General features: G+C 39.2%; 1 protein-coding gene across 1 annotated transcript; it reads left to right on the forward strand.

Moving 5' to 3' along the window:
- Positions 1-356: 356 nt before the first annotated feature.
- Positions 357-15,724, forward strand: LOC139708976 (nuclear transcription factor Y subunit gamma-like). The gene is made up of 9 exons (XM_071620944.1): positions 357-477; positions 1,687-1,761; positions 2,925-3,038; positions 3,949-4,044; positions 4,807-4,995; positions 8,349-8,423; positions 12,756-12,881; positions 14,182-14,298; positions 15,611-15,724. Exons 1-9 carry the CDS (start codon positions 361-363, stop codon positions 15,722-15,724), a joined length of 1,023 nt encoding a protein of 340 aa, XP_071477045.1. The 5' UTR covers positions 357-360.
- The last annotated feature ends 11,346 nt before the right edge of the window (positions 15,725-27,070 follow it).

Raw genomic sequence — 27,070 nt, forward strand, 5'->3', positions numbered from 1 at the left:
AAGAGGAGTTTTGCGTGTTCTTATTTCCGCAGAATCAAGACATCAACTACTGAAACATATGGCAAGCAAAAATATTTGCGTGCTTTTATTTTGCGCTAGTTTCTGGTTGCGCAAAATGAAAATTTCAGCACCGTGAAAATTCCCACTTTTACAGTACCGTATTTCAGTCGTTAAGTCTTCGTGACCACCCGGAAATGGTAACAAACCCCAAAAGGTCATTGCAGGTGAAACAAAATATGTCAACTCCTGTTTTTTGTTTTTTGTTTTTTTTTGTTGCCTTCTCTAACAATAAAAAGACTGCAGACTACAAGTACAAACAAAACGTGGAGCTGAACTTGGCCTGAGAGATTTTGACTGCAAATGTCTGAGATAATGGAGTCAGCGGAAGGTCAGTCCAGCGGGAATCAGACGGAGGCTCAGCAGCACCACGAGGAGTTCTGGAGTCGACAGATGGACACCATCCAGCAGTTAAAAGCAGTGAGTCAAATTTTGTTGGACAAAACCAACATGGAACAAGGTGTGAGAGTGAGACTGTGAGAGGGTGTGATTCAACCAGAGAAAGGGGAGGAGGTGGTAGACTTGTTGCCAGGGGGACCTATGGATTAATTTTTTGGATCATTAAAGGTGCGACCAGCTTGATCATATTTTAGTGAATGCTTGTGCGTTAACTATAACACTTGACTTTGTGTCTTGAATGGGATTGAATTTCTCTGACTATGAATTATCCACAAGTGTACAACGTTGTACATGTATTAATTTGAGGTTGTAAACACACACACGCACAAATCATGTTTTAATCGGATATTTGTATTCAGTATATCAGGTTCCCCCCCCCCCCCCCCCTCCACTTCTTAGGCATGAAATTTCTAAAAATCAGTATTTATGAGAGCTCTGAGAGATTTATGAAATGCACAAGTCTCACTGTCGGAGCCTTAGACTCGGCAGCCTTGGTAATGATTCCTTCTCAAGCCCTCCTGTATCAAGTATAGGAATGTATGTCCATGTTTATCTGTGAACCATGTAGACTCTAGAATATCATGTGTAATTACGTGAATTTATTAGCTACAATGTATCGCCATGAAGAGGCTGTCCTGTCAGTTTGATAACTTTTGCACATGAAATGAGGCAAAAAATCTACTGTAAAAGTGGATATTTTCGTGTGAATAATTTTTCGCGGTCATCCGGCTGAATGAATTTCGCTTGTTTTTTATTCCGCAGAATCAGGACATCAGATACTGGAACATATTTTTTTTTGCATGCTTTTATTTTTGCCTCAGCTTTGGTTTCGCGAAATGCGTAGAAATTTCCACACTGAAAAAATGTCCACTTTTGCAGTTTTCCAATTTTGAAATTATGAATTAGTACAATGGTCTGCAGTGAAAAGCTGTGTGTTTAAAAAGTGATAACTGACGTGTTCTCTAATATACATGTAGGATGCAGACAAGCTGAAAAGAGAAATCATGTGCTTGAATGAATGCATACATGTAGCTACATGTACAAAATATAATGTCAGTGGTAATCATTACTGTTTGCTGTTACGTGCCACTTACAAGTGTACTCTCTAAACTCTTGGACTTGTTTCCACAAATACAACGTAGGTTTAGTGTCATATAGTGTTTGATTTCTAATGACTGACATGTTGTACATTGTTTTTTCTCCACTCTTGTATGATGTTTTTATCTGCAGCTGGACTTCAAGCAGGCCCAGGAGTTGCCTCTTGCTAGAATCAAGAAAATCATGAAGCTGGATGAGGATGTCAAAGTAGGTTCATGCCTTAAATATTGTAAAACCAGAAATTTTTCGACGCCTGAAACTTTCAAGAATTTTTGCAAGATACCAGGATTTGTGAAAGTAAAATGCACACAAAAGGTTTTATTTACACGATACGTTGAATGCAAGTGGTAGTGCGTGAAAGTTTTATGCTGCGAAAAAGGCCGTCAGCTCCAAATTGTTAAAGTTTCATGTGCACAGCGAATGTTTCTGGTTTTACAGTACTAATGATGATTAGCTTGACATCTTACAAAGCTCATAATGCTTTCATAGTGTCCGATCTGCCAGTAGATAAGTTACACAGAAGGGTGAAGATCAAAATAATGTGATAAACCTACCCCTTGCATTGTTCTGTATTAAAGTAGTCCTAAAATGATCAGTGAAATTCACCTCTTTCAAATAAGGAGTGAATGAGTTCCTCAGGAATGGAGCACATGTAACAGAAACACTTTTCATAAAACTTTGTGTAGACCACAGGATATTGAAGTAGATTTCTTAGGTGTCATCACAGATTTGGTGTCAATGTAACTGTTGAGTCCTGTATGATAGAACACCATTTTGCAGGGACTAACGAGTTAAAACTGCACAGAGTAATCATTAGTGAGTTTTCGAAAGCACGAAGCAGCCGGTAGTTGAGCGTGCTGTGTGCAAAATTTGCTTCTGTGCATGATCAAATCCGAGAAATGTCCCGTCCTGGGGAAAACCGTACGGTACTCGGCCAAAATAGTGTTCGATCCTGATGCTGGGCAGGAGTGAGCCAGCCAGCCAGCCAGCCAGCCAGCCAATCAGCGATCTTGTCCCCACGCCTCTGTCCTAACAGGAAAGCGAAACTGCTGCGATATGGGGACGGGATCAGGAGTCCGAGTACGGGGACTGTCACAACTGATTGCTTCTGCATATTCTCGGTCTTCCTGTCGTGTAGCGAAAACTCCCAAGTGAGTGCACAGTCTCCCCTGTGAGGATGATTAGGCGTATATTCATATCCGAAACATTTATATTTTTATAATACTATCACTTGAAGAGATTGTCTGGTGCTGTAGTTTGGCAATTATGACATAAACATCCATCAACTTCACTGAAAGATAACATAAATAAGTTATCTTTATCTGCTGCCTGTATGATTACAAGACATCTATGCCATTATCTGTTTGTAGATGATCAGTGCGGAAGCTCCTGTACTGTTTGCGAAGGCTGCAGAAATTTTCATCACAGAGCTGTCTCTAAGAGCATGGCTGCACACAGAAGAGAACAAGAGAAGGACATTACAAGTGAGTGTACTAAGTTAGGGGTGTACATTGTGTACACACAACATGTGAGATAAATTTGTGTCTCATGTGATGATAGGAAATGTGCGTTTCATATCAAATGATCTTGTGTGAAAGCCCCTGCTTGTTTGTCATGAAATTGTTAAAACAATTGCTGAAAGTAATTGACTTCACAGAAACATGTAGTAATATAAAATTCCAATGATACGTGAATCGCGTTCATGCCCTGAACTTTGTACTTATATACTTTTGCTGTGTTTCAATTTGTGGCAATGTTGATTTAGATGTACCTTATATTTGCAATGCTTCCTTTGTATTGTAGCTTCATATGGTTCACATGATTCATGTTGCAACCTTGGTATTGATCTACCTTAAAGTGGTAGTATGTGAAGGGCATGTACGATCTGTTTAAGTGTAGAAGAGTTGAAAGTGTTGGTCCTAAACATTATCAACATTATGAGAAAGAATGCTGAGTTTCATGCAAGATCTTACATAAACTTAGAAAAATGGATGATGACTTTGAGCATATACTGTAAAAGTGGATATTTTCGCGCGACTAATTTTTCGCGCTCAGCTGGGTAAGAAGAGTTTCGCGTGTTTTTGATTCCGCATAATCACGACATCATGCACAGGAACATATGGCAAACAAACATATTCGCGTGCTTTTATTTTCGCGCTAGTTTCTGGTTGCGCGAAATGCGCGAAAATTTTAACACCGCGAAAATTTCCACTCTTACAGTAGTGGAAGGACATTTCATATACACATGTACATGTACATGTATGTGTATTCCTTTTTAATTCTATTCAAGAGTAATTTCAGTGAATGCTAGCATTATAGTTTACATTCATTCTTGCTTGCTCCTTGTTGTTGATATTTCTGACAAGATTTTTTTTTCTTTGTGGTATTTTCCAGAGAAACGACATTGCCATGGCAATCACAAAGTATGACCAGTTTGACTTCCTAATTGACATCGTTCCCAGGGATGAGTTGAAGCCACCCAAGAGATCGGTGAGCCAACAAGCCTGATAAAACTTGTTGACTGAAGAAAAGCGTTGATTTTAATATAATGTAAATCAGATCATGTGCCTCTCTGTGTTGTAAGTACAAATGACACTTGTAAAATGTCACTTAATGTTGTAATGATAGTTTGCCACTACAATTTTCGATTTATTTGAATTTTTTTAGTCTCTGTATCACTATGTTCTTTTGGTTTTGTATAGTTTTATTTGTCAACTTCTTTTACACCCCCAACTGCAGTTTTCCACAGGCATTATCTCAGCCCCCCTCCCCCTTACGTACCTTTTTGGCATTGGAATGAAATTAAATGAAATTAGTGTGTGCAATGACAGTAATCAACTAAAAATAGATAACACTTTTTAAAAGGAATATGTCATGTCGAATATGATATTTACTGCCTTTGTCAATGGGTCACGGTGAACAAGACCCACAATGATCACCACTTCTCCAATACCACCACTGTAAAGCAGGTTTAACTCGGTAGTCCAAAGCAGAAGTGCAGACCAACATGACCCTCTCAAGTAGATGTAAAATAATCTTTATGTTTTATCGATTCAAGTGAATCATACAAAAATATATGACAAACATTGATTGACCCATTGACCATTGACCAAACCATGAGCACTATCCTTGATCCCCCCCCCCATATTACACACACACACACACACACACACACTAAAAACATTTACAGTTTGTGTGTCTACAGTAAATGCTCATGTTATGTTATTATCATCATCATTATGGTCATCCCAGGATGGCCAGATGCAGCAAACAGCCATCCCTGCGGACCAAGTCCAGTACTACTTCAGTGTGGCCCAAAACCAGGCACAGGGGGCCAACCTTCAGGTCCAGGGTGCCCAGCAGGCCGCAACAGCTGCCACCACTACCCAGCCACAGGCTGTCCAGGCAGGCCAACTCATCACCACTCAACCACAACTCCAGGTAAGGTTATGCACCCCTCCTCTACTCGTCCCCCTTTTTTTTCCATCGACACCAAAAACATGAACAACAGCAACAGCAGACAAACAGAAAGATAGCAAATCAAAGATAGATTGATGGACAGATAGAAGATAGATAGATAGATACATACATACATGTAGATACATATAGATACATAGATAGATAGATAGATAGATAGATAGATAGATAGATAGATAGATAGATAGATAGACAGAAAGACAGATAGTTTGTAAATTGAGTAGACTGGGCGCAACCTTCATAACGCTTGGGAAAAGCAGATAGATAATTAGATTTCATCTTAACATTGATAGAGATCGTCTGACGCCATTTACGTATCAATAGTGCAAAATGCAAAAAGAAAAAAAAATGTAAGAAAAAAAAAGTAAACAAGACAGAGATGGTGGTGGAAATGAAAAATTATTTTAAAAAAAAGGTTTTACTTTTGTCTCATTAGAATTAATTTGAGTACTACTCATATGTGCAGCTTCAAATGAGTTGAAGCTCTATCTGGACTCCATAAATTCTTCCAGCAGCTTAATCTTCTTAATGGACCACTCTCCAACCTGTTACTACCTAGAAACTTATTCTTAACCTCTTCAATTCTCAGTAGAATTGTAATTCTGTAAAAGTAATTATTCTATCAGGGAAAATATTTGGATTTCAGAGCAGGATATTAGCACTCTATTATTTCAGTGAAGTCACTGTCCTTCAGTTGGTTTAAAGTGGATTTTTGAGACCAGGATAGTTTTGTGTCCACGATGTGCAGTGATTGTTGTGAAAGGTTGTTCTGGACCATATGGCTGTGTGAATAAATATCACGAAAGTGGCTGAGAAGAAGTTACCCTGAAATTCTATTCTTTTTTCTTAACCCTAACTAGGCCGGGCTATTTAGGTAGATCATAGAGCCGGGGGGGCCGGCCTCCCAGGCCTCCCCTCAAGATCTCGGCCGTTGACTGCGCGATCGCAACGAAAATTGGCACACTCATTGCCTATGATGTTATCTTAAGTACTACAAGTTAAATTTTAAAAAAATTATCATTTATGCCAAATTATGCTAATTTATGCATAATGATGCATGAAATTAGACAATTTGGTATAAATCAGTAAATAAAGCTCAAAATGGGCCCATATTTTGTTTAAATATTCTTTTTAGTGTCCAAAGCAAATATAAGAGAAAAACTTGTGCCATCAGAAAAAATTTCTTAATGAATCTTACATGTTTGAATGAACCTTAAAGCAGAATCCTCTGCATGCTGCACCAGCACTCAATTCTTATTTGAGCAATATGCCACTGGCATCGGCAGTGTATCCTTAACCAGTGACATGCAAACATTAACATGACACAATGACCTAGACCGCCTTAGACAGAAAAAAACTGTGCTAGCATGAACTTAAAGGGATGGTGCAGTATTGGTGGAGATGAGAATTGGGCTTTTAACTTTATTGCGAGATGCCAAGAAAACTCTTATGAAATAGTACAGAGCATACCATTTTAAGAGGAATTCAAAGTTTATTTGATGAAAATCGGGTTTGGAATGACTGAAACATCCAAAAACAAAGTAAAAAAAAGCAAGTGTAATAAAAGGTGGGTCCCACACTTTATTAGAATCGCTCTGTTTTGGATTTCTCAGCCATTTCAAAACCAATTTTCATCAAATAAACATTGATTTCGTCATGGAATTACATGCTCTTTCATATTACACAAGAGGTTTCTAATTATCTCACCAAAAATATTAGAAACCTAAAATTAGGTCTCAACCAAAACTATACGATCCTTTTAAACATCATATGTAGCTGCATATAGCAATGCTAGGAAATGCTGAAAGCCGGTAGGCTCTCAGCCATGCTTATTGCAGTTATCACAGTTATTGTAAGTTGCTGTTGATGCATGTATATTATATCAAGGAGCTCCTGATCCAATTGCTGTAAAGACTTCAACACAGTGATGTTGTTCTGTTTCTTTTACCCCAAATGATAAAATGTAACCTGCATATGTAATTTTGATTTGCTATAATTGTTAGAATAAAATGTTGGAAACTCATATAAAGTGAGCAACAAGGAATTTTCCATGGATGATATCATAAGATATAATTTAGTTTAGCTGTAAGGATGTGAGCGTAATTATTACCATCTAGAACTATGTATGGCATGTACATTTAAACGATGAAAATCACTCTCATTTCTATATTCACTTCAGTTCAGTGTGGCTCTGTGCAACACATTCTTGTGATCAGAAAATTTTCTTTTTTGGTGATGTTACACGAGATACTGATTACCGTAGATTAAAGCACCAAATCATTTTTTTTTTTTTTTTTGCGTCAGATATGTAATGCTTTCTGGCAGCAAACATAATAATCATACTCCTCCAAATAGTTTGGGATAAGTTCTCAATGGTTTTGCCTGTGAGATTTTCGAACCATTAATTACATTTTCATCCGAGCATGCATTTGGCGGGATGCCACATACAAGGGTACATGGGGACCATCAGAGTTGTCACTACATGGGTTTCCCTTGAAGCATATTTCAGCCAGTCATTTTCTGCATGCACCAGTTTGCTATCAAGGCAGAACAACAACAGAAAGGAAGTTTTGTTTCTGTGATTGCAGAGACTCCAACCCCAAGCATCTCTTACATGAGAGATTCTTCCACCAAGACCACCTAGCAAACTGAAGACTCTGGTTGTGCAAACATGCACCTAATATCGTCTGTTGAGAAGGAGAAGGGCTTTAAGTCTTCTCGAACACTATGGGTTTTGTGGTCACTTAACGCCCTTATCATTCTCAACCGACGATATGATGTGCATGTAGTACACATCACGCCCTTTGTTGCCACGGTTCAGGGCCTGCTGAAGAACCGTGGAAACTTTAGGGTCATAGATGCTCTCTGTGCTTCATTGGCCTAATTTTTGAACATATATGACAAAACTGAAGTTTGGTGAGAGAAAACTAAATTCAAAGCGGGAGAAAAACACAGCTGTGTAAAGCAGAAGACACACAGCTAGACTGGAAGAAATTCAAACTCAGAGGGAGAGTGGGAGATGGTGAGAAAAATGGTCTCAAAGCAGAAGTGTTGGAGTCTCTGTGATTGCAGTAATTCATTTTCATATTTTCCTTCCTTCATTATGCTTCAGAAACTAGTGCTGATGTCAGTAATAGAAGGGTGAAAAGGGGGCATGTGTCTTTAGAGAGGGACCAACACACCAATTATTCTCATTTCATGTGAGTGTTTATTCACCCATCAACCCTCCCATCCAATGCCCCTCTGCCCGTATCTCCCCTGTTATATGCACCCTACCCCCACCCTCCTTGGCCCCCCTCCCCCCACCACCCATGCAGTTTGTCACGGTTGGGGGCTCTCAGGCCGGGTCAAGCGGTCAGCAGCTCCTCCAACAGGTGCAGTCATTGCAGCAGGTGAGCTATACCGGTCAGTGATTGGTCAATGGGAAATCCCCCACTCCTAATAAAGCCCCCAAAGAAGAAGAAAAAAAGGGAGAGTAGTGGTGAGGCGATTCACTGTAACACAATCTTCAAGGAGTGTTAACATTTGTATGCCTTTCCGGCAGTCTTTCTGTACCTTTAGAAATACCACTTTTTCTCGGATCATGTTTAAATACATGAGCGTTGCTTTGTAGAACCCGATACAGTGTGATTGAAGAGTGACTACATCATACCAACTCTCTCCAGGGTGTCTATGTGAGCATTTAGATGGATTCAAAGTTCCTGGAGAATTCTTCCTCAGGGAGGTGGCCATACATCAGCCCTGAGCTGATCTGCAAATAGGAAGAACATAAATTATGTATCGTGCCAGTTGTTCACATTCACTTCTCCAGACTGCTTTAAAGACTTGGACAGCAAAAATGATGTAAAGATCACACACTATTCGCTTTTTCTGCATTGCTGCTGAACTTGTTTGTTTGGAAGAATCTCTGAATTTCCTTGTATGTCTTTTATTGGTGTTTGATATTATGACAATATATTTGAAAAATATATACTTTGCTGTGCCCATCCTGAAAACCTAAATTGTCAACATAATGATAATGAAAATACTTCAGATAAGTACTGCATATGCCATATATTGATAGGAAGACTCACTTTTTTGAATAGGGACTTCCCGACAATTTTGCTAGTGGTTGAATATTCGATCGTATAGTACAAGTAATGAACAGAGAAATTAATGCGTGCATGTTGCATTCATGTCGGGATCAGAGTCAATGTCTTTGCGTAGAGTTAATATTTTTGTGTGTTCTTAAAATTTGCAAATACGTAGCATCTGACTTGCGATATTTTTCGAAAATAGAAACTGTGTAAAATATATGGCTTATAATTCTGTCTCATTGTGTCGTGGACCGCCCCTCTCTCCTATGGTGCTTGGGATATTTACCGTAATACTTGACAATCTTGTATCTTCAGCAAAGTGCAATACAAGCACACATATATATATTTTTTTTTTGGTAAACATTGTCATTCTTTCTAATAGCCGGGTTCACACGTACACCAATTAGCGGGATACAAATCTTGAGATTTGCATCGCGATCGTCATCCCGAGTTTTTTGCACGTGTGGACAGAAAAAACCCGAAAATTAGCGGGATAAGCATCGCGATGCTAATCCCAAGAAATCTTGCGCTGGTTCATCAATTAGCGGGATAATTGGCCCCGCGCTGGTACGTGTGAACGGTCGGGATTAGAATCTCGAGTTTTTATATCCCATCATGCAATGCGCACATCACTACAGCGAGGCCTCTGCGAAGAGGTCCTTCACCTCTTTGGAGCACAACAACAACAGCGCGCGAACCACCACACCACTGACGCGTAAAAGACAATGGACAAAGGTAAGTGCGCGCAGGCAGTGATAGAGAAGGGCGCTGTGTGACCCAGTTTGCAGGCTTTGCTGTTATCTCTTTCGGCAATTAGCGGGATAATTCAGTACGTGTGGACGCTTGTCAAATTAGCGGGATACCGATCGCGATCACTATCACGCTAATTTGGTACGTGTGGACGCTCGCAAAAAAACTCGGGATGTGCATCGCGATCGTCATCCCGCTATTTTGTACGTGTGAACCCGGCTTAATATAGCTCGTATACATCACTATGTAATGCAGTATGGTGACAGCAATGAACTAATAGTGGCCTTTATAATCCCAACTGATCCTGGGTGTATTATCAGCCTTTGGTGGTGGATGAAGTAATGTACAGTGGACTCCCGTTATAACGAAGTCCTCGGGACTGGCAGTTTTCTTTCATTATATTGAAATTTTATTTATAACCGAAAATATATAATAGAAATACATAGAGTGAATAATATCGTGGCCTAAATTTTTACTTCGTTGTAACCGTAATTTTGTTATAACCGTGTTAGTTATAACAGGAGTGCACTGTACTCTCTGGGTGCTTTCTAGCGCGCAAAAGCCAATCAAAGCTAACCGAACCAAAGGGAACCCACCTTGCTTTGCTATATTTGGAGCATTTGAGCACTCTGTGGAGAAAGGGTACCTCATGAGTTATTTTAAGAGGGGGTCATGCACTTTGTAACAAGAGGGTTATTCTCCTGGCATGCTTAAACTATTTACAGATGTCCCGTACAATGAGAATGAACTCTTTGCATTATGACATATGTGCAAGTTACGCACATTCTTCACATGCAAACTTTTGGTACATTTTTTGTATCCTCTTGGAGCACATCTGGAAGTGGTCCACTTTTGGCTCGGTTCAGTCGAGTAAGGTGCACTTTAGGAGATTTCGAACGCTTCTCTGGCGTGGGTTTGGTACGGGTTGGTTTGTTTTAGGAGAACGCTCGAACGCACCCTCTGTGGCACTCTTTGCATTTTAACTTCTGTTCATCCATTCGCTTGTTACTTGCAAAGAGGATAAAAAAGGAATGCTGAGTTACTAGCAATGGACAAACCTCTCTCCTTGGGTTGCATGCATTGTCTCTTCTGAAGCCACATTCCACTTTGATCATCTTGCTCTATTTCATTCGTACCATTCAGTAAAACCAGATGCCTACAATGTATGAACGCAATGTCTTAGGTTGCCTCTTTGCCTTAGGCTTCTTATATCAAGGCAAGTAACTCTTGTCTGTAAATACATTCATATACTTCTACCCCTCAGGGTGCCCAAGGTCGTTCTTTCCTTTTCTTTTCTATCTGTGTGTTTGTACACCCCAGATTTTAACCCATTGAACACGAGTCCCGAGTATACTCGGGCAAGCTTCTATGGGAAATGCGTGTTGTAGCAAAATCAAACCGCCCCCAACGGGTTAATGCCACTTAATACACTCACACACAATATTAAAAACAACAAAAGAAGAGGAGTAAAGAAATTCACAAAGACATCCCAAATCACAGCACTCTGTCGATATTTATCCCAGATATGTAACATGAGGCGTAGATGTATTTGGAATTTAAGCTGGAGTCAAAAGGGGCCTGAGCTTTCGATCCTAGCAGAATCTTAAGCTAACAGTTTCTGCAAGGTCACAGTCAAACCTGTCTTAATGGCCACCTGTCTATAGCAGCCACCTGCTATAATACAACCACTGACACAAGTTTTCATGGATTTAAGCAAATACCAATGAAAATAGTTACAACTAGAGCATGGATACCTACAAAGTATACTGTCATTTCCCTTTTATCACCTTGAAAACTACAGGGAGACTCAGACACTAACCTTTATTGGTTTAATGCAGGTGACTTGCCAATTGAAAGAGGTGATATGTGAGTGAGTGTGTGTGTGCGTGTTTGTGTGTGTTGTTTGTATTATTCTAGTCGTGCCTGCAAAATGCAGTGAACAATATCGAGGTAAACTTGCCCCATCAAGGAAGAGCTGATTTTGCTAAAACATGCATTTCCCATTAGACACCAGCGTGAGTATAGTATGGACTAGTCTTCACCAGGTTAAGAGTGTCTGTGAGTGTTTTGTTGCTCATGTGGGGGAAGTGATACAATGTAGGCAAAGTTACATGGTGTAAAGGTAAATTTATTGACCGAGTTACCATCATACTCCTGTTGATGTAGACCATTGCAAGAATTGTGTTCTAGCAGTGATCAATCCTGGCTGAGTGAAGGACTGTTTGCATGATATATTTAGCCAGTCTAATCTTTCATGAATTGGGACTTCCTGACAATTGAAGGGGTCGGTGCAATATAGTGCTAACCCACACTTCTGTCAAAAATGAGTTACATGCATTTTCATAATCCTTATCCTTCACTCTAACCTCCGTGAAAATATCATATTTGAATTCAACCAATAAGATGGTAAAAAATGCATGCATTCATGTTGTATATGTACAATGTATGGACTTTCCAAACGTTCAACAGCGATTATCTCAAAATGACAATTGTGTGGGTTAGCACCATATTGCACCGACCCCTTCAATTCTGCGAGTGGTTAAATTTATCAGGGAGTTCAGTACTGAATGGAGAAATGTACGTGTGCATGTCGCATTCGGTTCGAGTTCAGAGTTAATGGTCGTGAGTGTTGTAAAATTCTCAAATAGCACCCGACTCGTGAAATTTGTGAAAATAAAACCTCTTAAAATATATAATATGGTATTATTATGCAGTACCGTTTTACGAGGTGGTGGGTGTGTGAATGTGTGATGTTAACCTGTTGAGGACAAGTCCCAAGTATACTCGGGCAGGTGTCTATGGGACATGCATGTTGTAGCAAAATCAGCCTGTCCTCAACAGGTTAAAGGTCTCATGTCCAAGCATCACACATCATGGAACTCTCTCCGTGTCTCACAGGTGCAGACGGGGGCGGATGGTCAGGCTTCTATCATCAACTCTCAGGGTCAGGTGGTTCCCATACAGCTTCCAGCAGGCACCAACCTCCAGCAGGTCGTGGCTAATGCTAGCGGAGACAATCAACAGGTATAACCTTGGCCTTTTTTTCTGGGGATCAGTATAGTGAGGTGCCCACACCTCATCAGGGGCCCTAATATCATCACCCTGCGTAAAATTGCTACAAGCGCACTGAACAATAATTTCCGCCCCTGACTGTGTTCAGTACGCTTGAAACTTTGCAGAATTACCACAACCAAGCAAAGTGAGGTGAAAACCGTACAGTATTTCTTGAAAATCTTAAATTTATATAAGGAATACTTGTTATCAGTTTCATCACGGTCACCTGCCCGCACTAGTCTTTTTTGTGCTTCGTCTATGGGGTCGAAGTGCGGGGTAGCAAGGTGCGGGCCCCTTCCTTCGAGCACAATTATTTTGCATCCGGTTTAACGACAATAGCTGCAAATTTCCGGTATAGATCATTGAACTTGTAGTTCCATTCGAATCTTCAGCATTTTTCCCTTATGTGAGTGGGATTTCATAGAATTTTAGTGATGAAATGTGATTTAAACATGCATAAACATTAACTATAACGATGTGGGGGTCACTCAAGTATACTGACCAATACTCCCTTGTTTGATGAACTTTAAACAGCTGCTTTTGTATATCCAGTGAAGGGACAGCTTGGGTGCTCTAATTTGCTAAGTTTTTAAGCCGTTGAGGATGGGTTGATTTTGCTACAACACGCATTTCCCCTTGACACCTGCCTGAGTATACTCAGGACTCGTCTTCAACAGTTTAATGAGATGATTGTAGTCATACCTTGTGAGCATATCAGTCTGTATAACATTTTTTTTCTATTATGGCAACACTCAGTCTTTTTGGTTGAATACATGATTTACCCATGCCTAAAACATGCCAAAATTAAATAATATTCTTGTGAGGCATGACTGCAAGTCATTTAATTAAAAAAGAAAATGATGTCATTCAGTTTTATAAGTGAGTGTATGATACAGCCATGATTTTAGGAAACATGTCCATTCCATCTTTCACATTACCTATTCATTCCTAGGTATGGAAATAAAAGTCAAAGAAGATTAGCATTTCTCTCCGTCTCTTTTCAGGCAATGGATCCGTTTATGGTTGTTTTTAACTTTCTTTCGATCGGTAAAGGAGAATAAAAGAAAGTTGAAATTTCTGTCAATCTGTGATTAAGTGACAAAAGATCCAAGCCCTGTTTCACAAAACCTGTTATCAATAACAAGATACATAGTTGTTATCTGCTACTGAAATCCTTACATCTGATTGGCTGAAAGCAAATTGGTCATAGAAATTTGGCAGTTGAAACGGGACCCTGATCAATTCACTGTGATTCTTTCGTGTACTACAGGTGCAATTAGGAAACCAAATCCAGTATGTGACGAGACAAGGTACAGGGAACCAACAGACATTGCTGCAGCAGCAGACAACCGGCCAGGAATTCATCACACAGATATCAGGTGGACAGGTAGGTTCCCGCTGATTGCCTCTACTCAGTATCAAACTTGGAATTATACTCTAGCTTGCTCATGTTTCACTGTGTTCATAGCACTGCCCCTGACTAGTTTGCAGGCACAAACCCTCATTGGTCATAAAGAAGTCGGCATCAAGACTACTACATCAGAGCTACCAAGTCTCACGCATTCTGAGTGAGACTCAAGCATTTAGGGGCCGTCTCATGATCTCACGCATGGTACTCATTTTTCTCACGCATCGGGCGAAGTCTGCAACTTGGGCCTATAATAATGAGCATAGCTCAAAGGATTTCCCTTTTGTCTTTCAAAATAAGTAAAAAAATCATCACTGAATTGTAAGTATGCACCTGATTGCACCATTTAGAGCTAAAAATTGAAAGAGCTCCCTACCGTAGGAGGGCGAAAAACTGCCGAGATGCCGAGTCATGAAAATCTCACTCATAAAAATTTTTTGAACTTGGCATCCCTGCTACATGTATGTACATGCTGTACATGCACCACCCTGGCACAGTCCCATAGGCCCTGTGCTGTAGCTTCTCCCAACAAGGGAGAGGCTGCAGTGCCAGGGTGGTGCATGTAGTAGTCTTGGCGCAGACTCCTTTACGACCAATGAGGGTTTGTGATTGCAAACTAGCCCCTGACTGCCATGTTTCACATGTTCAGCAATATATCTCTGTTAGGCAACTACACTCCTCTGACTCCATTTCATATAATTGTACTATAAATTCCCAACACATGGGGGGGGGGGGATCAACCATTTGTTCATGCAGGTCAGCTACTCTGAAATAAATTGCCAGTAGACATTCAGGAAAATCACAATATTGATGTAGTTACAGTTAACTTAAATCACATCTTTTTCAAAAGTGTGGAAGATCTTCATCATTGTGGTAGTAACTGAAAGAATAAAGCTAATCTTTTGTCTCACAAAGTGAGGTAAACACAAAAATGGTTTACAATGTTTCAGCCACAAAATCTGATAGCTTTTATTTGGCAAATTAGATGAAGGCCAGTGCTCAGTCTACTTTGCCAGACATAGGCCAGGAGATTTCTCGGCCGAAACTTTGTAATCATTTTCATGTTTACCTCACTTCATGAGACAACAGATTAGCTTTATTCTTTCTCATTTTGTTTATTTTGCATACAGATACATGTAGTTTGTCTTGTTCTATTTGTTTTTTCTTTTTAACTTCTTTGAAACACTATTGAGCTCTTCTGTGTATAAAGCGCATATGCTAAAGTAGGTATTATTTTCATTATTATTGTTATAATGTCTACATTGTATGTGGTTCTTCCCCATGGTACCAGGTATACCAGATACAACAGGTAGCTACCCAGGCTCAGGCAGGCAATGGTCTGGCCCCAGTGTTCCTCCAGCAGGCACTACCAGATACAGCCGTCACCAGCACAGAGCAACAGTGACAGTCCTCTAACCCTTGAACTCTGACCTTTGAACTCTGAATTCTATCGAAAGCCAGCAGAGATTAGCAAAGAAAGCTGTCACCAGCACAGAGCAACAGTGTCAGCTCTCTAACCTTTGAACTCTGACCTTTGAACTCTGAATTCTATCGAAAGCCAGTAGAGATTGGCAAAGAAAGCTGTCACCAGCACAGAGCAACAGTGTCAGCTCTCTAACCTTTGAACTCTGACCTTTGAACTCTGAATTCTATCGAAAGCCAGCAGAGATTGGCAAAGAAAGCTGTCACCAGCACAGAGCATCAGTGTCAGCTCTCTAACCTTTGAACTCTGACCTCTGAATTCTATTGGAAGCCACAGAAATCAGCAAAGAAAGCTGTTACCAGCACAGAGCAACAGTGTCAGCTCTCTAACCTTTGAACTCTGACCTCTGACCTCTGAATTCTATTGGACGCCAACAGAAATCAGCAAAGAAAGTTGTTACCAGCACAGAGCAACAGTGTCAGCTCTCTAACCTTTGAACTCTGACCTCTGAATTCTATTGGAAGCCAACAGAAATCGGCAAAAAAAGAAAAGAAAAAAAAAGCTGTCACCAGCACAGAGCAACAGTGACAGCCCTCTAACCTGTGAACTTTGACCTCTGAACTCTGAATTCTATCAGAAGCCAACAGAAATCAACAAAGAAAGCTGTCACCAGCCTGGAGGGAAATGTTGAAGCTCTGTTAGCTCTGACCTTTGAACTTGGAAAATGTGACAAGAGAAAAGAAATAAAGAGAGAAAGGCAGTGAACAACAGTTTGAGTTAGCTTACCTTTGATCTTTGACTCTCTGTTAGCAGGGAAAAACATTGGGGGAAAGTCAAGCACAAAACGGAAGCATCCGTCACCATCAAGGAGCAGTGAGAAGGGCCATGTGACCTTTGAACCATAAACTTTGTGTGGAGCTAACAAATGACACTGTTATTATAATTGCCTGTAGTAGTAGTATCAATTCATTTAATATAATAATGATGATGACGATTAACATTATTGTTATTATTATCATTGTTGATATTATTATCCTTATCGCCGTTGAGTTGATCCTCTGTGACAATCTAGAGTACCGCCAATACTCAACTGCCTCCTAGTCAGCCCTGGGTCTGACACATTGTGGGATGGCTTTGTAGAAAAGTTGGATCTGATATGGGCTGCATCTCACTTGCCAGACCAGGGCACTAATAGTGTTTGCATACAAGCATGCATGACTGGGATGAGCTTGGCAAGAAGCATCACGGGTGGTGGGGCTTACCAGTCAAACAATCTAGGTAACATCTTTCATTGAGGGGTATTTTTGAAGATATCTTTGCTTATCTTTGTCTAACCAGCGCAGTGCCGCGTCTTGGTGATGACCAATAACTTCTTGTCGTCCTCAAACCATATTTCACCAGATTTGGATGAGATTGGCTGGAGTTGGCACCAAAAGCTGATGCTGGGCTGTTCAGAATTCGCTGTGTTTGAAACTGAGTACTTGTAATGTGTCTCTTGAAATACCAATTTAACATACTTTCTGCAACATGAAGGCCTTAATTGCCAACCACACACTCTGTGTAAAATGAAATGAATTTGTGTCTGTAAATTGCACCATTGCGAATAGCAGCTTTTATCTTCTTTTCCCAAAGTTCTTCAAGGTATATTTGAGCAAAGTAAATCTCCGTCTTTTGATGTATAATGTTGACTGAAATGGCGTTGTTTTTTTTAAAGATCTTTTAGTTTGATAACTACAATCAATATATGTCACCTTGGTTATATAAATATTGATACATTGTGTTGCAACGTGTTCTTGACGTCTCAATTTTGAGTCTATGTAAACAAACGTTTATTATGCTTAAATATGACACTGAGGTAATGTATGGCATATGATTATTGGTGGAAAATGAGAATGTTTTAGTTTTATTGAAATATTGTTTTTCCTTTTTCGGGGGGGGGGGGGGGGGGAGGGAGCAGGCTAAGAGTGAGCAGTCCTGAGAGCAGTCTATGAATTATAAGATTTGCTTGAATTTTTGTGAAAGACTGTTATCATTAGTACTGATGATAGTCACTACCCGGCGCGAAAAAGTGTCAAATTGGCAAGGCTTTGACAAATGTTTCTTCAACGGGTTATTATTAAAAACTAGTTGATGAATCCTACTTGAAGGCCTTTTGGAGATTTGTCCAAATGAATTTTTCAGTGTCAATTTTTTCTTCTGCTATAGTTCATTGACCTGTTGAGGACGAGTCCCAAGTGTACTCGGGCAAGTGCGTATGGGAAATGCCTGTTGTAGCAAAATCCGTCCGCCCTTAACGGGTTAAATAATTTCCTTTTCTTCACATCACTTTCTTTTCCAGCAGAGGCTATTCCAATCGATAGGAGTGGTGTTACTCACAACATGTTGATTTAATCCTATCCGCACCAGGGATTTTGAACAATGTGTACAACCCTTTGGGCTTCTCTGAACCAATTCCCGCTCAAAGCTCACAAACAGTTAAAGGCAGAACACATTCTGTGGGTATTTCAGTGGCAAAAAGTGGTATCTCCATCTCAAGAGGTGAATCCCTACCCCCACACCTCCATCTATGTCTTTAAGAGCTGTGATGTAGTGCCAAGATGCTTGTTATGCAGTTCTAAATTTGTTTTAAAACAAAAGATTACTGCAGTACTGAATTGCATCACCAGTGTTGAGAGAATCCCTATTAACCCTCTGTATACCACATTTATTTCTTGTCCATAGTTTGGAAGTGAAATTTGTGCACATTCAATTCATTGGCACAGAAATGATTAATAAGCCAAGTTGAGAAAGACGAACAGTCAACCTTGCATTAAGTCGAATCTATCTGGACTGAAGAAGCGGCTTTCACTTAGAGAGAATTCGACTTATGAGGGATTAAGATTAATAGTACAATGTATGTACAATGCAGTGGCGGATCCAGAGGGGGGGGGGGGCGCAGGAGGCGCATGCCTCCCCCTTTATTTATCGTTAAAAACAAAAGAAATAAAAAGAAAAAAATGAAATGAAACCCGGAAGTGGCACAAGAAGTATTAGTTGCGCCCCCCTTTACAGAATTCCTGGATCTGCCCCTGCAATGTATAGAGAAGAGGACTTGAAAAGGCCTTCAACCTAGGCGATTATTCGAATTATGTGAGGTCGACTTAAGCAAGGTTGACTGTCCCTCCTAGGAGATTACAACGGTCTCACTATTAAAGTAGGCTGGTGGGGAGAATATCAGTGTAGTTCAGTGACATTTAACCAAATCCCTGCAGAGAGTTAATGTGTACACTAGCTGCATACCAGTAACATGAATTTAACACGTTAGTGTGAGTTCAGCAATGTCTGCTGCATTTTAATCCACAAGTCTTTATGTTGCTAGATGTGTGTGTTAGGTGCTTACTTCAGGTAAATGTGTTGGGAGACTTTATAGCATTGTTTATATGTTTATTCATGAAGCCGTACAGAATGTAAATTTCTTTTTACATGTATTTTATTTTGTGTAGTGGCTTAGTTGCGAAAGAGTGAACGACATGTTGACCACACAGTGATGGCTTTTGTCAAACTTTGTTCGCTAGTTGTATGAAATGAGTCGGGGGAAATAAAGTGAAGTGGAAAAACAAAACAATTGTTTTTCTTGTTCATATTGTTCCTTTATTCATGATGATAGCTAGATAGGGTTCTTTATTGTGCTTTGTTTTTCTTGTCGTTTTTTATTGTATACATCTTGTCACCAAACAATGTTAGACAATCAGACTGAACAATATTTTATGTGCGCGCTCTCCATGCCGATCGTATAGAGTAGCAGCGATCGGAACTTGAAAAGTAGGTTACATCAAAACATTTATGATGTGTGTATTAATATTTTTTTTTTTGAATATGGGTTTATGAGCGTTTCCCTGGTGTGTTGGAAGTGGTTGCGAAACAGACAAGGGTTAGTTTAACTGACAGCCTAAATTTACGAAATGTTCTTGAAACATTTCTCATTTCATCAGGCATTTACGCAAAGGATCAATCAATGAAATAATCATTCATTTAGGCCCCCTACGGAGTGATGGATGAATTTGATTAATCACTTCTGCATTGAAAATGTTGTCTTTGCAATCAGTCAGCTGTTCATTGAATAACCAATTTGCAATCAGCCAACAAACAACCAATCAATCAAAAGCATGTCACTCATATATATTTTCATCTTTTGATTTTTGATTTTTTGATTTTTCTCCTCATATTAATCCCTGCCATTCTTGGCTGAATCTCCAAACATCTTAAGATCGCTAGTACAGTGTACGCGATTTCAGAGACACATAATTATTGTATTAAAAACTTGGAGAGCGCCAGTGACTTTGGATTGGATGATGAAAACAGTTCGAATGCCACCCTTTCTCTTCCGCTCTCGGTATTACGGTTTGCATTTTGAATTGAGTGCGGTTTAATACGAGACCTCTACTCTCGATAGTCGTATTCGAGATTGACCTACATCCGGGTTTGAAGTGATCACAGTTTGGTATGCAGTGTAGAGCCATGCCTTCATTCATCAGCTCACTGCATCAGCACACGCTTCCCACACCTCACTTCAGCGCGCTCTGACCACGTGCGTTCACCTGAAGACAGGCGGAAGTAAAGACCGCATGACGGATCCGAGGAGTTTGCAATGCTAATAAAAACATTTTATGTAGGCCCTACGTGCATCCATAAAACATGACGTGGATTCACGAAGCGAAAATGCACGTGAGGGACAGTGATTGTCACACGTCTCCTGTTATACAAAATAAATGTCCGAGCGCTGGAGAATTGAAATAAAATCCATCGTTTGCCCTTTATTTGCATTACGATAAATCTGTTCTGAAGCATATTATTATACATTGTACGCGCTTTAAACAACAAGGACCAGAAACAGAACTTATCGCGATGTGACAGCACGCTCTCATTCAAATGTCGTATTAAGGATGACTTCCTTCCGGCGATATATCTAAGTGGCCTTAGCTGTATAACAAGCATGGCAGGTTCTCATTACATAGTCAAGTCGAAGCTATAACTGGATAAGTGCAATGAAATGTGTATCGTCGCCAGTTTAGTTGAGATAGGACAAGTGTGATGAAACTAGAACCAAGGACATATTGCTAGTACAATTACTTACTTTGTGTTAGAGGGAATGACATTAGAAAAAAGGAATTAGATTACATTTAAAACAGCTGCATGACCAGATTCATAGCCTAATATTCCTCATTGACGATAGTGGATACCTATAAAATAGACAAATTGATGCTTTGTATATTAATGCTTACGTATAATTGCATTTCGTCTACATCCGTTTCGCATAAAAAAGCTTGTTCGCTCTCACAAAGTCATGCGTGCGAAAATTTTTACCTATCCACAACGCAAGCAAGTCAGCATGAAAAGAAAGAAAGAAAGAAAAAAAAAGACACTCCCTCAACTAGCGCCGTAGTTGGAAATTGAAGTAAGCACGGTATAACAAGTGTAGTAAAATGGCTAAATGAAAAGTTCGGATAGTTTGTTGCTACTCTGCCCCCCCCCCCCAACATGCCCCCCACAAAAAAATAAATAAAAAAGAGGAAAGAAAGAAAGAAAAAGAAGAAGAGGATATACAAGTGTGTGTGTGTGTTTTTCCCCATTTTTTGTTGTTGTTGTTTCATGTCAACAATATTGCGATGAGAGTCATCATGTTTATATACACAAACAATATAAGGACAGATGATGATCATAAACTTGGCTGCGTTCTACAGGCTACAGTCTAAACCAAACTTTGTACCAAACATCAGATCAAAATCAAGTCATCAAACATCTACAGAAATCAAAAACAAAGTGATGTCTCAAGATCCAGCTAGGAGTGACCAAAAACTCAATCTACAGTTATTTTTCTAACTGTTGTTTTCAATGCCATAGTCCACTGTGATTCAATATGAAAAATCCTGAAGCTCTTAAGATATAAATCATGATGATTCAGTCAACTCCTATAACATCGTTAGCAGCTATCAACATCACTCAATGTCAGTCTGCTGCCATCTACGTGTACGTGTAAGCAGTGGACAGCAACCACCACAGTTCACAGGTTGCACTTTGCCTAACCATGTCGACACATTGTAATGTACCACCTGCAGTCACTCCAACTACATTGTATTATAGTTCTGTTCGAGATTGTTCTATTTTCTTCCTAAAAGCGCAAGATTTATGCCATTACATTGCAATACAGTAAACTTTTCAAGACTGGAGAAAGCGCTTTGAGTGAAGCTATTATTTTCAACTCTCGCGAGTCTTTTCTGTTTTCTCGACTAACACAGTAACGATTGTCGGTATTTTTTGACATATCTGCTCCCTTATTTTGTTGTTGTTTCAATGTTTATACTCAAGTTTCATTCTTGTTATGATTAGGCTGTTTGTGATAACATTCTCAAATCTATCTTCACTTGGTAGTGCAATAGAACCAGCATACATGAACTACCGTGTTCATCATTATGTCCTGTAATCACAGGTCGCCAGTGTGGCCAACATACTGTAGGCCTACTTTATTCTGTACACGCGACCCATCCCCTTTCTAGATTTAGTTTAACTGACTTAACTGTTTTTTATCTGTTTGGTTTTGTTGTTTAATAGTGCCAACTTTTTAAGTTCGTTTTAAGATTTGATGAAGTCCAGCTCAGTGACCAATGCAGTACATGTGTAATGCATATCTCATAGATAACAGTGTACATTGCGTTATATTAAATGGGTTAGTTAATTACCGGTTAGTGATTGGCTAAACACAGTCACGTGATAGAAGCACATTGGTTATGTTCGCCCACGGGCAGAACATTTTTGTTATGTTCTCCCATGGGAAAACAGTTTCACGTAACAAATGACAAACGATTGAACGATCATAATTATTTTTCACGCAATCGATAGGATAAATTTGCCTATTCCATACAATGTGAAAAAGCAGATGACCGATTATTGTAATGCGTACGAAAGTGTGATTTGACTAACCCATATAATATAACAGATGATGACTTTTGTTGTCGGGAACATGTACCAAACGTTCCACCCTCAGGGTTTGAAATGCTATTGCGGGAGGCTATAAGTCTCTCGACTTCGTCTCGGGATTTATAACCTCCCTCAATAGCATTTTGAACCCTTCGGGTGGAACATTCGGTATGTTCCCTCCCCCGCCAGTCATCATCTATATAATGTATGAACCACACCAGTGGTTACAAGGTTCTCTCTCTCTAAAAAAAGAAAAACTTATTGTTTTTAGCAGATATCATAAGTAAATATAATATTTTGAAGATTTTTCATTTCAGTTCTTGTTAGATTGGCTTAAAGTTTGGCACTAAGTATGGTGTGATGTTGAATCTAATGATGTATGGACGTCTGTTGTAATTTCACCGAAATAATTCGTTGATTAGTGGTATATCGCTAGGTATGAATACGTATTTATTAGCTTGCAATCAAAAGCAAGTGATTGGATGAAAAAAAAAATAAATAGGAATCATACACAGATCATATACCACACAAAAACAAACATGGAGAAATTAAAGACATACAATACACCGACATGACAATGTAGTTACGATTTCAAAAAGGGGATTTTACTCCAGCTATTTTCAAACAGTATTTTCTTCGTATTATGTATTTTGCAAGCTAAGTTATCTGGTGTCGGATTACATCTATACGTGTAAAATGTTCATGCAAACATGGCGGCTTCACCTATGAGATAATACCAAAAAATTGAAATACTGTGCGCAAAGAGCTAGAGACTTATCACCGACAGGAAGATTGTCTTGAATTGGGAAAAGACGCATGTTTTAATAAACTAATGCCACATGCACTATGTACAAAAATTAATCAGAAATTGCTTGGTTGTACTGAAAAGGGATAATTTCAGCCATCTTGGTTCTTAACATGGAAGAGATTAAATTTTGCATGTTACAATGCGTTGCCATGGTAACAGCATATTTTGAATGAACTTCAGAGAATATCAACTTTTGTCAGGATGAGCTCTTGGTCAGGACTATCAACAGAATTATGTGGTACAATTTCTTTCAAACTCTTGAGTTTACATGGCTCTAGATTGTATACTTCACAGATCCTCTACATTGACAAAAATGCCTGTTGTATTCGTCATCGAACAGGTGTTTACTGGTTTTTCAGTAAGAAAGATCTCTTTTTTCGTGAAAGATGAAGGCCGCTTATTAAAAACTTGGTGGCAAAGTTGAGGAAAAACACAATATCTGGACTGATAACTGACTGTCCTATGACATTTTTATCAGAGACATTATACTTCTGGCATTTTACATGTAACTTCTTTTTTTTTTTTTACTGTCGTTCATATACCTCTGTCATGTTCGCCCTGATTATCTTCCTTTTCTTTAATCTTTGTTATTTTCCTCTCCTATGATTATCTGTGACAGTGGTGACATTTTGTACCTCTGGTTTTTTTTTTTCTCTAACATGCACCATTTACATAACTTGTACCTGGCGCCTAAGTGGTACTGTTTCTCCCAAACGTGCAAGTGCATATAATATAGCCATTTTAATACCCTGCCTATACGGGAACATTGGAACTTTGCAAAGTCCATGGGAAATCTCAGAATATCGTATGGGATGGGTTAATGTCATTGAGTCACCTAAACACAACATCAGAAATCCATGGGCACCTAAAACCATATAGTGGACTCCCGTTATAACGAAGTTCTCGGGACTGGCAGTTTCGTTATAACCGAACCAAAAAAAAAAAAAAAAAACCCACACAAAAAAAACCCACAAAAAACAAACAGACATAGAGCGAATAATGTTGCGACCTGAATTTTCACTTCGTTGTAACCGGAATTTTGTTATAACCGTGATCGTTATAACCGGGGGTGCACTGTATCACCTTCTTCGTCCCCTATATCTCGTCATTCCATTGTATCGAGCCGTTTATTTGTTGCGTAAATGGAATGTTAAATTCTATCGATTAATGTATTCGGAAAAAGATCCCTGTCCCTGTTAAATAGAAGACATGCCCTTTGCAGCTTTTTATAAAACGAATTCAAGAATATCTTGATATATTGCATATATTTATATGTTGTACACAAATCGCACGATCAGTATTTCGCAAGGGTCATTATCTAGACGGCTAGAAAATACAGTACATATTATGAGGCTATGACAGTTTACATTTGAACATCTATATCTATACAATTTTTTAGATATAATTCGTGATTTCATCCTTTTCATGATCTTTTATACCAATCTAATCGATTCTCTTCAGTGTAGAAACACGATAATAACCTGTCCCTGAATGCTTTCTTACCACTAAATTTACATGATTTGTTGTATAATCTTTTATGTGACACGTATTTAGCGTGTTACACAGAGATCAAAGACTCTCATCAATATGATTGACACATCATTACTCCTATGACTTTCTGTATGATGTCCATTAGCGTTAAATATGCTTAAGACCTGATGTACCATGCCATTAATATTCATGTATTAAGCAAGTGAACATCATCGGTCGTAGTGCCTACTTTTGACGTGATCTACAACTAAGAAGGTCATAACTATTTTACCAATGCATTATTCCTACGCCTTTACACTGACTTTGGGTAGTACATAGAAGCTCTAGCGTGGCTATAAACCCTCACCTCTATAAACCACAACGTGCAATACCTTGAGCAATGTATGGGGGCTTGTCCGGGAGACAACTTACGATCGGACCACAAACCATCAGACTTAATCGAAGCAGTATAAATATAATGTCTGTAAGAAAAATATTACTACATTAAGTAGAATACAGTAATAGAGAAATATATAGACAAAACGAAACAAAAAGACATCGTCATTTTTACTTGAATAAAATAAAACACTTCACTGACAAATAACCACATTGTTTATATTGCATAATACACATGTCTTTATACACAGTCTCTCGTAAGAAAAATAGCAGTCATTCCGTAATGCGATAGCAAAGATTTTGATAGCCAGAAAGTGCGGCGTTATTTACAAAATATGTATGACACTGTACAGAAGACTCCACCAAGATGTACGCACCCTGTGGATGTTGGCAACTGACATAACCACAACATAGTGGCGTATCTCATATCCAAATCTCAAACACTGCTCAGTGCCATCAGTGAATACGGACACACTTATCTCATAAAGGAAAGTTGTCGACTTTCGCTCCATCTTGTTTGTTAGCTATTTAAAGAAAATAAATGCAGTACTCAATACTCTGATCCGTAACTCTATAATTAACAAGTCATTACCAGTACAGCAAAGATCATATGTGTCTGCATACTATCAACTCGAATGGGAAGGTTCATTGCTATTATGAGCCTTAAAGAATATCTGTTACCGTTCGTACATTATTCGGCGTAAATACCACACTCAGCATATAATTTCGCCTTCACTTCTTCAGCAAGTATACTTGTATTTTGTATTTTTGTATTTATTTATTTACCACTTGTGGGATGGATAGCCTTTTCAGCAAATTGCTGTTTTTCGAAGGGGTCCAAGTATAAAGCACAGTATGCTCGAATGTCTCGTTTAACTACAAGGTCTTGGTCTTTAAGGGTGGTGCACATAATCAAAATAATCAACGAATTTTCTACATATCTGATGAGTAAAGGGCACCTCCGAATATTGCAGAAAGTAATGCATGTACAATGACAAGTCATTCCCACTTTATAATTACAGAGCGACTGTATGAGATTGATATGTATGCGACAACGGATTTGATTGGTCGTAAATTAGGCAGTGGTGTGGAGGTGTACGTGACGATCTCTCCTCTATGAATGTTGAAATACAGTGAAGTATCATGAAATAACTTGTTATACGAACATGACTCTCGCCAATACTACTAGAGTAGTTGATATGATTCGTTTCCACATTCTTTAGCATTTTTCCCCCAATAACCCTCAAATGATCTAGTGTATAATAATAACAACCGAATGCTGAAAGATAATGAGAAGAACACGCCTGGTGGTATTTAAGATGTCAAAATGGCGAAAGAAAAAAAAACGGTGAATGGAAGTAAACAGAAAGGATTAATCATTAAATGAATCTATAATAAATCCAATGCCAACCAGGAAGAAATCATTTCAAAAACTCATATAAATATTATACAATGCCATATCGACAAGAAAGTCGTATCTCACAATTTGGTCATGATAATAGTCTCGAAGATGAGATGGCAGATAGTATCATTTAAGTACAGCGCTGTGCTGCAACACGTCCTCAACAATCATCGCCATCAAACCGTCACATGATTCCCTTCAACATTGGTATCCTTGAGCAAGCTACCAAGATGAAGTCCGTTCCTGACAACGCCGCCGACATCGAACTCGAGGTCGATGGAAAGAAGCCTTGTCCTCT

This window comes from Diadema antillarum, unplaced genomic scaffold, assembly GCF_040938485.1.
Source record: "Diadema antillarum isolate AM-2024a unplaced genomic scaffold, OU_Dant_1.0 seq00001392_RagTag, whole genome shotgun sequence".
NCBI lineage: Eukaryota > Metazoa > Echinodermata > Echinoidea > Diadematoida > Diadematidae > Diadema > Diadema antillarum.

Excerpts from the sequence above, each read along its gene's own strand:
- LOC139708976 (XM_071620944.1), top strand. The coding sequence starts at position 361 with ATGTCTGAGATAATGGAGTCAGCGGAAGGTCAGTCCAGCGGGAATCAG. Across the intron at positions 3,039-3,948 it reads ACAAGAGAAGGACATTACAA|AGAAACGACATTGCCATGGC; the intron begins GTGAGTGTACTA and ends GGTATTTTCCAG. Across the intron at positions 8,424-12,755 it reads AGGTGCAGTCATTGCAGCAG|GTGCAGACGGGGGCGGATGG; the intron begins GTGAGCTATACC and ends CGTGTCTCACAG.